This window comes from Mustela nivalis, assembly GCF_964662115.1.
Source record: "Mustela nivalis genome assembly, chromosome: 5".
Classification (NCBI taxonomy): domain Eukaryota; kingdom Metazoa; phylum Chordata; class Mammalia; order Carnivora; family Mustelidae; genus Mustela; species Mustela nivalis.
In genome coordinates, this window is record NC_139024.1 from 88608339 (window position 1) to 88623810 (window position 15472).

A 15472-nucleotide genomic window follows, 5' to 3' on the forward strand; every position below is an offset into this window, starting at 1 on the left:
CGGAGGCAGCCGCGGGTGGGGGCGGGGGGCTCTCTGTTGCCCTGGTTACGCCGAGGCACGTGTGCAGTCCCGGAAGCGGCTGCGGGAAGCTGCCCAGCGCGCGCCGCGGGAGGAAGCGCAGCCGGGTCCGCTGGGGTCGGGTCCGGCTGGACCATGGAGCCGTTGCCTGAGCTCGCGCCCCGGCCCGGGCCCCGCTGTCTTCTGCTTCTCTCCCTGCTACTGTTGCTGCTGCTGCTACTGCCGGCCCCGGAGCTGGGCCCCAGCTCCGCGCACGCCGAGGAGACCGACTGGGTTCGACTTCCCAGCAAATGCGAAGGTGAGGGGGCGGGGCCCCCGGGGAGAATCCCGCCAGAGAGGCGGGGCGTGCGGAGTCGGGTGGGGGGATGGAAGGGCCTTGGCTCCCTGAGCAGGAGGATCCTCTTCATTTACTGAAGCTACTGTGTGCCTGGCACTGTGCTGGACGCTGGGGACGCGGGGGGCGGGGCAAGAGATCAGGTCTCGGGTCACCTGGAGCTCTCAAGCCGGTGCAGAACAAGCAGTTACGATCCAGGCATCTAATCTAGCCTACAGGGGTGTGGGGGGTGGGAGGGAGGCTGTGTGGAAAGGGAAGTCAGGAATTCGTACAGGAGGACCAAACAGTAATTAGGAGTTAGCTGGGCGAAGAGACATGAAAAGAGGGAGTCTCTCAGGAAACCGCAGATACAGAGGCCTACAGGCTAAGAAGCAAAGGACAAGTTTGAGGAACTGAAAATGTCCGTATGACTGTCCTTAGGAAGGGCCCTCACCACAAGCTATCTGTATAATTGATAGACTCCACCACTAGCGTTAAGCTCCTCGAGGACAGGGACCTTGTCTCAGATATTTATTAACACAGTGCCTGGTGGGCATCCAGGGAATATTTTTGAAATAAAGACAAACACGTGGGGGCTGCGGGTGGGTGTGGAGGAAGGAGAAGGGTCTGAGGCCTATGGGGAGAAAAATAGGGCCACTTTGGGATAAGAGTAGATCTAGCCTGGGAGAATTTGGTGAGGGAGGAGGATTTTAGGAATCAGGAGAAAGTGTATCCCAAAGATACAGGGATGGAGGCATAGAACTTCAGAGAGAGAAAAATACCACCAGCACCCATGCCAGTGATGCAGGACTATGAATGGGCTACCTTTTCTCCCCGCCCCCCGTGCCCCCCCCCATCCCCGCACCTCCCCTACCGGCACACCATTTCTTTTTTCTAGGCAGACCTTCATAGCCACTCCTTCCTTGCCATCTCCATAACCCCAGACCCCTCTGAAAGTTGGCTATAAAACTGTTTCATCCCAATTCAGAGCGTACAGCAGGCCAGATGTTCCCTAAGCACTGGGAAGTAGGGATGGGGTGGATTGGGACACATAATCCTTTCATTTGAGAAATGAAAGATGAAATGAGCCGACTTCACTGGGAGGGCTCCCAGTGTGGGTTCTAGCCTGTACCTTGTCCCTCTCTTCCATAAATAGGAAGGCAGAGAGTTGGGATGCTTTCCTTTCACTCTTGCTCTAGTCCTAACCTATATGGTATGGTTTGGGGGTTTCACTTCCTCTCTTTGTTTTCTATTCTCATAGCCTGAGAACCTCACATTTCTTTCCCTTAGGAGGCATTCACAGACTCAGAAGCATAGAGCTGGCAAACATCTTAGAGATCATTCTAGTCGAGCCTCATTTTGTAGGTAATAGGTAAAGAATAATTTCTTTTATTTTTTAAAAGATTTTATTTATTTATTTGTCAGAGAGAAAGGGCACAAGCAGGTTGCAGGGGAGAGGGAGAGAGGCAGAGGTAGAAGCAGGCTCCCTGTTGAGCAGGGAGCTGACTGGGGACTCCATCCCAGGATGCTGGGATCATGACCTGAGCTGAAGACAGACGCTTAACTGACTGAGCCACCCAGACATCCCAATAAAGATTAGTTTTAAAGGAATTTTCAGTTACAGGATGGCTTGGCAAACTGTTAGGCTCTTCTTAATAGTGTATTTGCTCTTATTTATCATTGTTGCACCTTTATTACTAAATGCTGACTGTGTCTGGTCCACAAAGCCTGCCTCCTGGCTCCAAAGCCTGAGTAAAATAGGCCTTGGCACAGAGGAAGGAGGACCTGCTTGGAAAAAAGAGTAGGTGGGTATCCATGAGAGTCTGGGGTCTGTGCCATGAGTCTCCTCCAAGTCTAGTTCTGGGTGGGATCCCCAGAGGGAGTCTTGAAGAGGTAAGGTTTGGATGAGTTGAGAAGCAGGGTTGTGGTTGATGGGCACAAGAGAGAAAGGAGGTTCCAGCTCCCCAGGGCCTGGAATCCTACACACTGAGGGCGTGGGAGAAGGGGGCAAAAGCCAGAAAAATGATGAGCTTACCCAGAGTGCAGAACAGAGAGGGGGAGGGGGACAGGTGTTCCTGGCTAGAGAGCCAGGGAGGTGAGCCGCCTCAATTCGTGGCAGACTCTGAGATCACATGGAATTTTTCATGTGTTCCAAGTTCTCCAAGCCATATATTAAATGTGTATGTTATAAAATTTTACCAAGCAAGCCTTCAGGGGATGGTTTGGTTTTTGGTTTTTGGTTTCGGGGGTGGGGGGTTTTGATGGTAAATTGGTCTTCTATCAAATTCTGCTGTCAGCATTATAACAATACTAGTGGCATTTAGTCTACAGATCATATTTGTTCAGAGGCATCAGAAGCTGCTCCACCACAAACACAGTCTCTTTGCAATATTTAAGTATCTAACACAGAGTCCCAGACTAGAGGAATATAGAAAAAGTCCAATACTTACTTTGTGTACCCTTATAGTTGGGGAGACACAAAGTGACCAAGAGCTCTTAGAACATGGATCCTGTAGAGACCCAGATGAAATCAGAACAGGTCGGGGGAGGGCCCAGAAGAGCTTTGCAGAAGGAAGAGGCTTTATTTATTTATTTATTTTTAAAGATTTTATTTATTTATTTATTTGAGAGAGCCATTGAGAATAAAATAAAAATTTTTATTTATTTATTTATTTATTTAAAAGATTTTATTTATTCATTTGACATAGAGAGATCCCAAGTAGGCAGAGAGGCAGGCAGCGAGAGAGGAGGAAGCAGGCTGTGTGCAGAGCAGAGAGCCTGATGCGGGGCTTGATCCCAGGACCCTGGGATCATGACCCGAGCTGACGGCAGAGGCTTTAACCCACTGAGCCACCCAGGTGCCCCAATAAAAATCTTTTTTTAAAAATTAAAGTAAGGTTGTAGGGCACTGGGTGGCTCACTTGGTTAAGCAGCCAACTCTTGGTTTCAGCTCAGGTCCTGATCTCAGGGTCATGAGATTGAGCCCTGAACTCGGAGTTTGAGCCTCACATCAGGCTCTGGGCTCAGTCTACTTGAGATTCTCTGCCCCTCCCTACCTAACTACCCCTGCTCATGCTTTTTCTCTCTGTCTCTCACTCTCTCTCAAATAAATAAAATCTTTAAAAAATAATAATAATAAAAGTGAGGCTGGGAGAATGGGTAGAAAAGCCCATAGAAGGCATGAAGCGCTCTCCCATGGCCTTGGGCAAATCTCATGTTCAGCGGCAATACTCCTTACGCACGGCGATCACTCCATTGGACTGTATGTAGCAGGGAGGAAACTCTTTTCAGCTGCGAATCCCCAGACAGTGCCTGGCACACAGGGGTTGCTTAGTAACCGAGGAAGAGTAAGAGGAAATGAGAGGATGAATGTAACAGAGTTGGTGGGAGCAAGGCCTTTGGAGGGGATGGAGCAGATGACCTTGGTAGGCTCAGAGTGGTGGAGCCAGAACAGCATATGAAATCAAGTCATAAAACAGGCAGACCGCACATTTGGGGACAATGGGGGAAATTTAAATACGGACTGAGTATTAGGCGATATTGGAATTATTGTTCATTTTCCGAGGATCAGTATGTTTTTATGGTTGGTAGAAGAAAATCCTTGTTCTCCAGAGATGCGTGAGGGCATTTTGAGGGGTGAAAGGTCATGTTGTCTGCAACTTACTTTCAGAATGGTTTAGCAAAAACAGTGTATATGCTGTTGAGCTATATTACTGTATTATTCTGTTATTTTATTTCTTATACTGGAGAGAGATTGTGGCAGATCATGAACAAACTGTTGAAATGAGTGGAAGGTGTATAATTACTCATACTCATTCAGCTTTTTTATATGTTTGAAAATTTAAAATGATTAGAGGGGGTGGGGGGGCAAGAAGCAACTGGGAGAAATGGAGTCAGTAGGATAAGGGCCAGGACTGGACAGGGAGCAGCGAATCTTGGAGCCGAGTGTCACCCAGTGACCTCCACGTGGTGGTCTGGGGCTAACTCCTTCCCTGCCCTGAGTGTTGACCCCGTCTGGAGAGGCACCCACCATGGCATATCTGGCTGGGAGCTGGCTCCTTCCTGTCAGACTCACATAGGCTCAGTGGGCTGTCCTGTGTCTCCCGCCCCCAGTGTGTAAATATGTCGCCGTGGAGCTGAAGTCTGCTTTTGAGGAGACAGGAAAGACCAAGGAAGTGATCGACACAGGCTATGGCATCCTGGATCGGAAGGCTTCCGGCGTCAAATACACCAAGTCGTAAGTGAAGGGGGTTACCCACTGGCCTGGACTCTTTTGTTCCTAAAGGTTTCGGTCACGTGGAATTCCCTCTCCCTCCCAGCCAGGCAAACCCACCAAAGGGAGGCAGTTCTCATCAACACCTGAGTTTGCCCACTGGTTTTACCCCAACTAATTGTGGGATCTTCATAAATCCCTTCCTTCCACTGAGCCTCAGACTTGTCAAAGACTCTGTCAAAGCAAGGTGGTTCGACCTTATCTCATCCCAGACTCTTGGATTTCATGGGCCAATGCAATTTTAAAAAAAAATTAATAACATAGGATTACCCACTTTTAATTTTACCAGAAATAAATATTAAAAATAAGCCCCCAAAAAACCTTCCATCAGCCATGATCATCCTTTCAAAATAAAATATTTTGACATCAAAATTTAATACATTTTGCCTTAGAAAAACATCTAAATATTGAATCACTTTGCTTTATAAAGGATGCCTTCCCATAGAGCTGTTACATTTTGTCTCTCTGGTCTGTGTTCCAGCATTTCAGAGCCCCCAGACCAGATGACCTATCTTCCTTCCAGCTCTGACTTCCCTTTGGTGAGATGCGCAGGTGTTGGGGTAGCAGGGCTGGAGGGACGGAACGCTAATCCGCTGGGGCTGGGAAAGGAGCTCAGTCCCTCTTGTGCTCCTGTCTCTGCAGGGACTTACGCTTAATCGAAGTCACTGAGACCATCTGTAAGAGGCTCCTGGACTACAGCCTGCACAAGGAGAGGACCGGCAGCAACCGCTTTGCCAAGGTTGGATTTGTGCTTGTCCTTCCCCACAGGGCAAGGCCTGCATGTATCTAAGTGGTCTGTTGTTGTGGTTGTGACTTGAAGATCCTGGTTAGGGAGCTTCCGTCCTTGGCCTTGACCCGATCTTTACCGATTGCTACTTGCATTTCTCGCCTCTTGAGTGCTCTGACTTTCCAGTGGCAATAGGTACTTTTTTTTTTTTTTTTAGATTTTATTTATTTATTTGACAGAAAGAGAGCGAGAGAGGGAACACAAGCAGGGGGGGTCAGGAGAAGGAGAAGCAGGCCTCCTGCCAGGCAGAGAGCCCGACGCGGGGCTCGATCTCAAGGTCCCGGGATCATGACCTGAGCCGAAGGCAGATGCCCAACGACTGAGCCACCCAGATCCCAGTGAACTGGGCCCTCCCTCGCCCACCCCATCTGAAATGTCCCCCCCCCCCCTCCTGTGGAGGCTGACCACTGACTCAGGGAGAACTCAGACTGCAGTGCTATGGGGTTTAGAGGAGATGTCAGAAGACACAGCAGGGTTGAGGGCGGCAGTGATCACCTTATCCCTTTAGGCCCACAGGGCACTCACCTGGACCTCTGTCAGGGTTCCTGTGTGACATTTAATGCACTTACTCTGTGCACAAATGCCTCTGTCCCTGAAGAATGAGCTTCTTACCGCAAGGCCCACAGTTCTTTGCTTCAACATTTTCAGTGCCAGGCCCATATGGTAAGAGACTTGTCTCGCATACTTCTCCACCTAAGTACCCTTCTCGTGGAGTCTTTTAGTTAGAAATCCCTGGGGAACCTAGAGGGATAGTCTTAAGCAGCAGAAATCTTAGAGACTTTATCTTTAAGATTTAGGGGCACCGGGGTAGCTCAGCTGGTTAAGTGGCTGACTCCTTTTTTTAATTTTTAATTTTTTTTTTTTTTTGAGATTTATTCATTTGAGAGAGAGAAAGCACAAGTGCATGTGTGCACTGGAGGGAAGGACAGGGAGAAAGTCTCAAGCAGACTCTGCTGAGTACAGAGCCTGATGCGCAGGGGTCCATGCCAAGCTTGATCTCACAACCCTGATGTGACCCGAGCCAAGACCAAGAGGAGGACGCCCAACTGACTGCCACCCAAGCATCTGACTCTTGATCTCAGCTCAGGTCTTGATCTCAGGGTTGTGAGCTCAAGCCCTGCAGTGGGCTCCATGCTGGGAGTGGAGCCTCTTTAAAAAATAAAATATAAAATAAAGGGGCACCTGGGTGGCTCAGTCAGTTAAGTGTCTACCTTAGGCCCAGGTCATAATCCCAGAGTCCTGGGATTGAGTCCACATCAGGCTTCTTGCTCAGCTGGGAGTTTGCTTCTCCCTCTGCCTCTGCTTGCCACTCCCCTTGCTCATTCTGTCTCTCTGACAAGTAAATAAATAAAATATTTTAAAAATAAAATAAAATTTGTACGAATTTTGTACTCTTATTTAGTAATAAATCTGTGTTTTGCTTTGATATAAAAATGTTTAAAACTGTTGTCTATAGCAATAAAGTTAGAAACACCCCACTCATTCACTGGTGGCTAAATAAATTGATACGGCCATTCGGTGGACAAAACAAAGAATGAGGTCAGCTCTTTATGAGTTGAATTCATATTGTCTCCAAGGTCTGTTAGTCAGTAAAAAAGGCAAAGGACAGAATAGTGTGGCTGACACCTACTGCCACTTGTATAAGAGGTGGGGGCAAGAGAGGACGATATATTTGTATGTGGATTTGCTTGTATTTGCATGCATCGCCTCTGGAAAGAAAGAGGAAATGGACAGTGTATAGATGGAGTCTCTGGGGAGAAGACCTAGGTAGCTGGCAGAAGTATTTTTCCAGAACTAGGTGTCCTCACTGCCTCACCTGCCCCCTTCCGGCCCAGGAAAGACACAAGCCCCAGGAAGAAGCGGAGTAGGCAGTGGGTGTAGACATGAGGGAGTGTTCCTGGGCAAAGTGAGGGGAAAGAGCCAGGACACACTTAATTCCTGGAAAAGGAGTAGCCATTCAAAGAGCCTGAAGGCAAACAGCAGTCCTTTTTGGAAGGTTAAGGTGTGGGGAGCCATGGTGTGTGTGTGTGTGTGTGTATGTGAGTGTGTATGTGAGTGTGTAGGTGTGTAGGGGTTGTGGGGGGCAGGCCTGAAAGAGGGGAGAGGAAAGTGAAGTCAAGTATGAGAAGCCTTGGAGGGCCCTGACTCAGCTGGCTGGTCGGGCTTCCAGCACTACCCAGAGAGGAGGGTCGGGGGTGGAGAACACTCTAAGCCACTCAGACCCGCTGCCTCTTCCAGGGCATGTCTGAGACCTTTGAGACCCTGCACAACCTGGTCCACAAAGGGGTCAAGGTGGTGATGGATATCCCCTACGAGCTGTGGAATGAGACCTCTGCAGAGGTGGCTGACCTCAAGAAGCAGGTACGGGCCTCTCAGCCTTCAGAGGCTGCCCTGCCTCACAGGGGAGCGTGGGGACCAAGTCTGTGGCTGAAGAAGGCCACCAAGAGTTGAGGGCGAGGGTTGGGGGGCTTTGGTCAAGTCGTCTCATCTCTCCAGCTTCAGTTTTCTCGGGGAATCACAGCCATCTGCCTGGCCTGTGGTGGTTTGTGAGACTCAGCTGAGCTCCCCAGGGAGCGAGTCAGTGCTGGGGCTTTGCCAATGCACCGTGTTGTGATTCGTAGTGTGACGTGCTGGTGGAAGAGTTTGAGGAGGTGATCGAGGACTGGTACAGGAACCATCAGGAGGAAGACCTGACTCAGTTCCTCTGCGCCAATCACGTGCTGAAGGGCAAGGACACCAGTGAGTGTGACGGCGGGAGAGGGCAGGGCTCTGTGCCCTCCGTTTTACCGCTCGCTCCCCCTCAGGGGAGGTGGGTATGAGGATTGAAGAGAAATAAGAAATAGAAGGCATCCTCGCAGCTCTGCCCTTGGGGAGCTTGAGGGGACAGGGTGGAATAAGAGGTACTGAAAGCAGGTGCAGAACCACAGGAAGGGGATGCCAATACCCCTCCGGGGCCTCAGTGAGGCAGGCGACAGGGACTCTCCGCGGGGTGTCAGTTCTGCGTCCCTGCTCCCACCCTCATCCCCGCCATCCGTCAGTGCTCTGCTCCCAGCAAACCAATCCATCGCGGGTGTTTCTCTTCACCCCAGGTTGCCTGGCAGAGCAGTGGTCCGGCAAGAAGGGGGACACAGCCGCCCTGGGAGGGAAGAAGTCTAAAAAGAAGAGCAGCAGGGTCAAGGCATCGGGCGGCGGCAGCAAACAGAGGAAGGAGCTAGGTGGCCTGGAGGAAGACCCCAGCCCCGATGAGGATGAGGGCATCCAGAAGGCGTCCCCTCTCACACACAGCCCCCCGGATGAGCTTTGAGCCTAACCCAGTGCCCCCTGAACCGAGACCCCTGATCTGGAACCTGAGGAATCCGGGACCCCGCTCTGGCTGGCGGACAGCTGTCCTGTTCCAGGCCCTGCCTGGCGGCTTGCCACCAGGAAAGACAGGGTCAGGGAAGAACTCGCCTCCTCCCTCTACCAAGCGGCTCTCCTGACCCCAGCTTCGGGCAGGCCCTTCCACTTCCTGCCTGTGGGGGACTCCGGTGTGAACTCCGGAGGGGCAGGTGTGGGGTCCATGGGAGGGCACCCCAGCCTTCACGTCACCTTCCTTCTCCCCGATGGGGAAGCAAGACTACAGGCCGCCCCACCCCTGCTGACCCCTCCTGTGGACACCTGGCACTCTGCCCGGCCCTCCCCAGGGCTCACAGAGTAAAAACCTTTTGGCCTTTTTTGTTCCAATTTTTGAGTCCCCTCCAGCTCCTCAGAGAGGCCCGGAGCCCTTGTTGCTCTTTCTTGCCCCTTACCTTCCAGCCGTGGGGGGCCGAGGACAAAGAGGCAGCTCCCATCCTCCCATCACTGAGGCTGGTCTGTCTGCTCTGGGGAACAGCAAGTGCAGGGAGGGCCCAGGTTGTTTGGAGACGTGGCCCAGCACAAGGCTTTGGACTGCCCCTCAGCTGCCCACTGAGCTGCCTTGGACTCCCTGAGCTCCCCAGGCCAGGAGGGGCCTCACTTGTGCCCTGGGCACCTGGCTGCCTTCCATCCTCTCCTCTCTCCTGGAAGGCCTTCCCATTTGTTGTGTAAACTGTTTACTGATGACCCCACCAGATCCCGCCCTCCTTCCCATCTCCATCTGCTCTACCTGTTGATCTTGAACCTTGTTCCCTGATGACCACAACTTAGCACTCCGCTCTTTCTAATTGTTGCACCCGGAGGGGAAGACACTCCAGTCCCCCAGTGCAGGTTCCAGCATGTTCTCTGGGAGCGGGGAGGAATAGGAAGGCTGGCCTCAGGGAGAAGTTGCAGGAGGCCCAGGCACCTCCCCATTCTGCCCCGAGGGCAGGGATCAGGGTGCTCAATAACAGTGGTAATGACAACTGTACACGCTCCCCCCCCCCCCCCCGTCGGGCTTTAATGTGAACCCGTACAATTCCTGTGGGATGGGTGCCATTAGCCTCATTTGGTAGAAGGCAAAACTGAGGCCCGTGACACGCCCGAAGTCCTGCTGTTAAGTGTACCTGGGGAACTCAGACTCAGGATTCAGCCTCTGGGTCCGTTGTGTTTCCACTACCCCATGGCTGCCACCTGGTACTGGCAGTGTGACCCACATTAAACTGGTTTGGCTTCTTAGCCACAACTCCACCCCTACCAGTAAACCTCTTCCCAAAGTAAAGGAGGAAGGAGCTATGGCTTCTTAGAAGGAGACAGTAGCAGGAGGTCCTGCCAGCACCATGCCCCCACCTGGCCCCCAGGGATCACCCCCGCAGACCCCTTCATGTTTCTGGCCTGGGCCTAGTGGGGTGGCACAGACCCCGACTCCAGGGAAATGCTCCAGGGTCTGAAATAACTGGGGGTGAAGGGAGCTCTCGTAGTTTGGGCTCAGGCCTTCTCCTGTGAGGTGGGACAGCCAGGGCCAGAGAGGGTGGAGCAAACTGGGAGCTGTTTTCCTCTGGTTGGTGAGGCTTTGGAAACGTCCCTGGAGGATGATTCCTCTAGAGTTTAGCCCCCCTGCCCCCACCCATCTTAGTGAGATTCCAGTCAGAGACTCAGTTCCTGCCCTGGACTCGGGACTAGAGCTCAGGAACTGGAGCTCTGGGCTGGGAAACTGTTTGTAGCCCCCTGGACTGTAGGATTTTGTGGCTAGTCTCTGATACCCCTGTTCTGTCTCTAACACACTGCACTTGAGTGCCTGGCTTATGTCCAGATCCAGAGCTTCACTGATCTCTAAAGTAGGATAGGACAAAGACCTGTCCCTTTGCTGGGGTGTAGGCCTAGTGGCCCAATCCAGGCCCGGTCCCAGAGCAGAGGGCAGATGGTGCTGTGACTGCTTTGCTCTTTGACCTGTGGCTGCTGTGGATAGCACCTTCCTCTCCCTACCCCCCAAAGGGCCGGACGTGTTGCACACGCACTAGCTTTCCACCCACCTACCCCAGCAGGCAACCGCCTCCCTGGCCCAGCCTCGAAGAGCCAGAGGCGAGATCCAGCTCCCCAGGTTTTTCTTTTCCTCTCCCCACCACACATCCAGACCTTTCCAAACCTGCCTCCTGCCTCCTGCTCTCCCACACCCTGTCTCTCCATGAAGTGAGGGAGGGGTCTGGCTGAGCTCAGGTTAACTAGATTTTAGTCCCCTTATTGGAAATCCTGTTAGAACAGGATTTCTTAAACTCACCTGAACATGAGTGTCACATGGAATGCCTCTTAGACAGATGTCTGGGCCCATCTCATACTTGGTGGCTTAGGGACCTGCTTATCTAACAAAGCTGTTAAGAGGAGGCCAGCTGGAGCCCACCCACACAGGGTGTTGTGCAAAGAGCGGGCAGCAGGACCTCCATGAAGTCAATGTCAGGGTCTTGTTCTCAGAGGCACAGCCAGTCAGAATTCAGAGAGGATCAGTCTGTGGCAGAAACTTCCATCATCCAGAACCGCAAAGGCTGATGAACCAACTAGAAAGCCGGTTTCTGGGAGTGAAGTTTCAGGGCCAGCTGCCCAGGTACTTTGTGTTCATTTTATTTATTTTTTAGTTTATTTTGAGAGGGAAAGAGAGAATCTTGAGCAGGCCCCTCTCCGGGTGTGGAGCCCAACGAGGGGCTCAATCCTGCAGCCCTGAGATCATGATCTGAGTGGGAAGCTTAACCGACTGAGCCACCCAGGCCTTCCTCTGTATTTATTTTAAAGGGCAATTTCTAGAAAGCGGTTTCCTCTATTTCCCAGTTTCTGGATGTTATTCCCACGCGGTATCTTTTTTGTGAGTTAGAAGACAGTGCTCTTCATACCTTTGACTTCATCTGTTAGAAAGTCATGTATTTAATATAAATCTTAGGATAAGACACTTGGCCGCCAGAACATAATAAATTGGCAAACCCATGCTATTTGCAATAGGAATGACAGCCCCTCAGATCCGGAATCTGTGCAGCGCACAGCTGGCCACATGTCCCCAGTGGCCCTGCAGCCCCTGAGTTCACAAGTAAGAGCAAAATGCCTCTTCTATTTTTTTAAAGATTTTATTTATTTGGAGAGGGAACACAAGCCAGGGGAGTGGGAGAGGGAGAAGCAGACTCCCCACCAAGCAGGGAGCCTGATGTGAGGCTTGGTCCCAAGACTCGGATCATGACCTGAGCTGAAGACAGATGCTTAACCAACTGAGCCACCCAGGTACCCCTCCTCCTTTTTTTTTTTTTTTTTTTTTGGTCTTAAAGCCTGTTTTGTGTGTGTGTGTGTGTGTGACATGCATAGCCCTCTCCTAACTGGTTGAGAAAAAGGCTCCGTGGGCTGTGCCTAGCAGCTGAAACTGCTGAATCCCTCTTGAGCGTCCCCTGATGGCCCATTTTTTTCTAAGGAGTTTTGTGGCAATAACAGCAGGTGGTTTCAGTGTGGACCCTGCGAGGAGCCCAGCTTTCTGTGCTTTACATACTGATTTACCATAGCTATGGCCTGAAGCCCAGGGATTCCTAGAAACTACTGAGGTAAAGCACATACAGGAAAGTATACCTAAGTATACAGCTCACTGGTTTTTTACAAACTGAATGCCTGAGTCCCCACCACCCAGCTCCTGAAAAACATGATTATCAGTGCCCCCTCCCCACAGACACCTCTCCCACCACAGAAAGAACGGGGACTTTTGTCTGTTTTGTTCACTGGTCTATCCCCAGCACTTAGTCTAGTACCTGGCACAGAGTAGCTTCTTAGTAAGTAGCTGCTGAATGAATGAAGCACAGAAAGGTTAAGTAACTTCCCTAAGGTCACATTCTGTAAGTGGCCCAAGCAGGTTATGAGCCCCTGGTGGACTGGCTTTGGTGTCCTGGGAGAGAGCCACAGTGCCATAGCACCCTACGCTATGGGCTGGCTTGGGCGCTAAACCCCCTTACATGGCTCTCTTCTACAAGGCAGGCAGCTACAGTCTTAAGAGTTCAATGTGGAGAAGTAGGAGGGAGATAACTTTCTTTTTTTTTCTTTTTTTAAGATTTTATTTATTTGACAGACATAGTGAGAGAAGGAACACGGCAGGGGGAGTGAGAGGGAAAAGCAGGCTTCCTGCTGAGCGGGGAGCCCAAAGTGGGGTTCAATCCCAGAACCCCGGGATCATGACCTGAGCCCAAGGAAGGTAACTTTCAAACCTTTCTCCCTTTTCAGAGTTTACAGTTGTGTATAACTGAAAGCCAGCTTGACCCTCATGCTGCTCTCAAGGGCTGGCTTTTTTTTTTTTTTTTTTTTTTTAAGTAATCTCTGCACCCAATGTGGAGCTCAAACTTACAACCCCAAGGTCAAGAGTCACCTGCTCTGCTGACTGAGCCTGCCAGGGGCCCCTCAAGGGCTGGCTCCTGTTTAGTTTTTTGAAGAGGAACCCTAACTTATTCATTCTTTAAAATTGTATTCTCCATCTATTAAGGTTGTCCCAGCCAACAGAACTTAAACTTGTGTGAAAATGATTGTGATTCTTTATAAGGAGGTGTTGTTGCACATCAAGAAGGGAGAGAAGCAGGCTGAGCCCATTACCAATTCCAGAGATGGCAACACCTATCACCACCACCACCCCTAAATACATATAAACATGTAAAAGTTTCTCTGTTCAAAAAGGAGAGAAACAGGGGCGCCTGGGTGGCTCAGTGGTTTAAAACCTCTGCCTTCGGCTCAGGTCATGATCCCAGGGTCCTGGGATCGAGCCCCGTATCGGGCTCTCTGCTCAGCAGGGAGCCTGCTTCCCACCCCCCTCTCTGTCTGTCAAATAAATAAATAAATAATATATTTTAAAAAAAAAAGAGAGAGAGAAACAAAAAAGACAAGGGGCACCCAGGTGGCTCAGTTGGTTAAGCCTCTGACTCTTTATCTCAGCTCAGGTCTTGATCTCAGGGTCATGAGTTCAAGCCCCATGTTGGGCTCCATGCTGGGCATGGAGCCAACTTTAAAAACAAATAAACAAAACACTCAAAAAGTCAAATTTTTATTTTGTTAGGAATTACTCTCCAAAGTGGTCTTGGTATTTTACCATTCATCGCATCAAGACAGGATGGCATGTGCTAAGTCAGCTGTTTCAATAAGCAATGCTTGCTTAGCCTGTTACCAGGGCTCAAATAGTGTGTCATTTGAAGAAGAGCTCAGTGAGCAGATTGGTTTATACTGAAGAGGTCTTATTGGACTTTAGCACACCTTTAAATTGCTTATAACAAAGCATGAAATGGTCAAAGAAAACCTCTCTTCTGAAACATTGGTGGAATTCTTGCAGGTGCACTAAGTTTAATGGTAAAGGAGTGACCTTTCATTAGTGTGGCAGTCCACCAATGTAGGGATCAATTTTACACTCACTTAACAGGACTTTATTAAAGCAAATTAGGTCTTATATGATATATTAAAAAGTCCGAAGAGGAATCCACCATGATCTATCTGTTAGCAGAGTCCTTGTGGGTGGGTGGCTTCCCTCCCCTCCCCTCCCCCAGCATCCCAGTGTGCAGTCTGGGGAGACATAGCAGACAAGAGGTTCCTTTGGACTGGAGTTTAGAAACTGGCATCCATCCTCTGAAAAATTTCTACCTCGTCTGAATCTAAACAAAAACAGGATGCCCTTCACTTGTAGTTACCGTATGTACATACTTCACAATTCTAGGATTTTAATGTGTCCTCAAGTTGGAATAGCCTGGGAGTTGGTCCAGCTCCAGCCATAGTCCCAAGCTAAGGTTTTTTGGAAAACATCACACATTTGGGGATGAAGAATTTACTCTTCTCAACTAATCCAGGGAAGCACTGCATTTTAAAAATACCCTCTATTTGGGGGGCACCTGGGTGGCTCAGTGGGTTAAAGCCTCTGCCTTCAGCTCAGGTCATGATCCCAGGGTCCTGGAATTGAGCCCTGCATGGAGCCCTGCATCGGGCTCTCTGCTCAGTGGGGAGCCTGCTTCCTCCTCTCTCTCTGCCTGCCTCTTTGCCTACTTGTGATCTCTGTCTGTCAAATAATTAATTTTAAAAAACCCCTCTATTCTTATTTTCAGTTAAGTCAGACTACAAATTGATTTAGAGTCTGTGATTGTCTCTTCCACAGCCCAATGCCTCACATTTAGTTTCTCTAAAATTCGCTGAACTAACAGAACAAGAGGCAGTTGCAGTATGCATCCGTGCACGGGGTGGGGACATGACAATTTAGGGGTGCAGGACTGCAATTATTTGGTCTGTTTTGGTGGCAATTAAAGATTACAACACTTAGATAAAATTTTCTACCTTGTAAAATATCAAGAAATAACATCTTCATGTAGAGAAGAGTGGAAACAAACATTTGTTTTGGGTAACAGTATTAATGGAAAAATTCCATTTGGAAAATTGATTGTAATTATCCAAGTGTTCACTCTCTTGAAAAATTTTAAATGTTCAGGATTTGGGGAATGATTAAACAAGTGACATCTACTCGATGTAGTCATTGAAAGCATGATAATAAGGCCTGATAATTTAAGGTCAGGAGAAGAAAACATGCTTTTGATGGTTAAAAGTTAAGAAAGAAAAAAGGTACATGAAATGTCATGTGTCTTACGATGTTGACATATTTTTTAATGCCTCTGGATGAGAAAGCAAATCATTATTAACTTTAGAACAAAAATCTTTTCTTTCAAATGGATGT

The 15472-nt window shown here is 49.7% G+C and overlaps 1 protein-coding gene across 2 annotated transcripts; it reads left to right on the forward strand.

Moving 5' to 3' along the window:
- Positions 1 to 3: 3 nt before the first annotated feature.
- On the forward strand, positions 4 to 9114 carry CNPY3 (canopy FGF signaling regulator 3). 2 transcript variants are annotated; one of them, XM_082733121.1, is made up of 7 exons: positions 53 to 316; positions 4445 to 4568; positions 5086 to 5143; positions 5221 to 5343; positions 7630 to 7752; positions 8013 to 8130; positions 8481 to 9114. In XM_082733121.1, exons 1-7 carry the CDS (start codon positions 154 to 156, stop codon positions 8693 to 8695), a joined length of 924 nt encoding a protein of 307 aa, XP_082589247.1. In that variant the 5' UTR covers positions 53 to 153; the 3' UTR covers positions 8696 to 9114. The 2 variants fall into 2 exon arrangements, with proteins under 2 accessions (XP_082589246.1, XP_082589247.1); XM_082733120.1 differs by lacking the exon at positions 5086 to 5143 and having other exon boundaries at positions 4 to 316; positions 5247 to 5343.
- The last annotated feature ends 6358 nt before the right edge of the window (positions 9115 to 15472 follow it).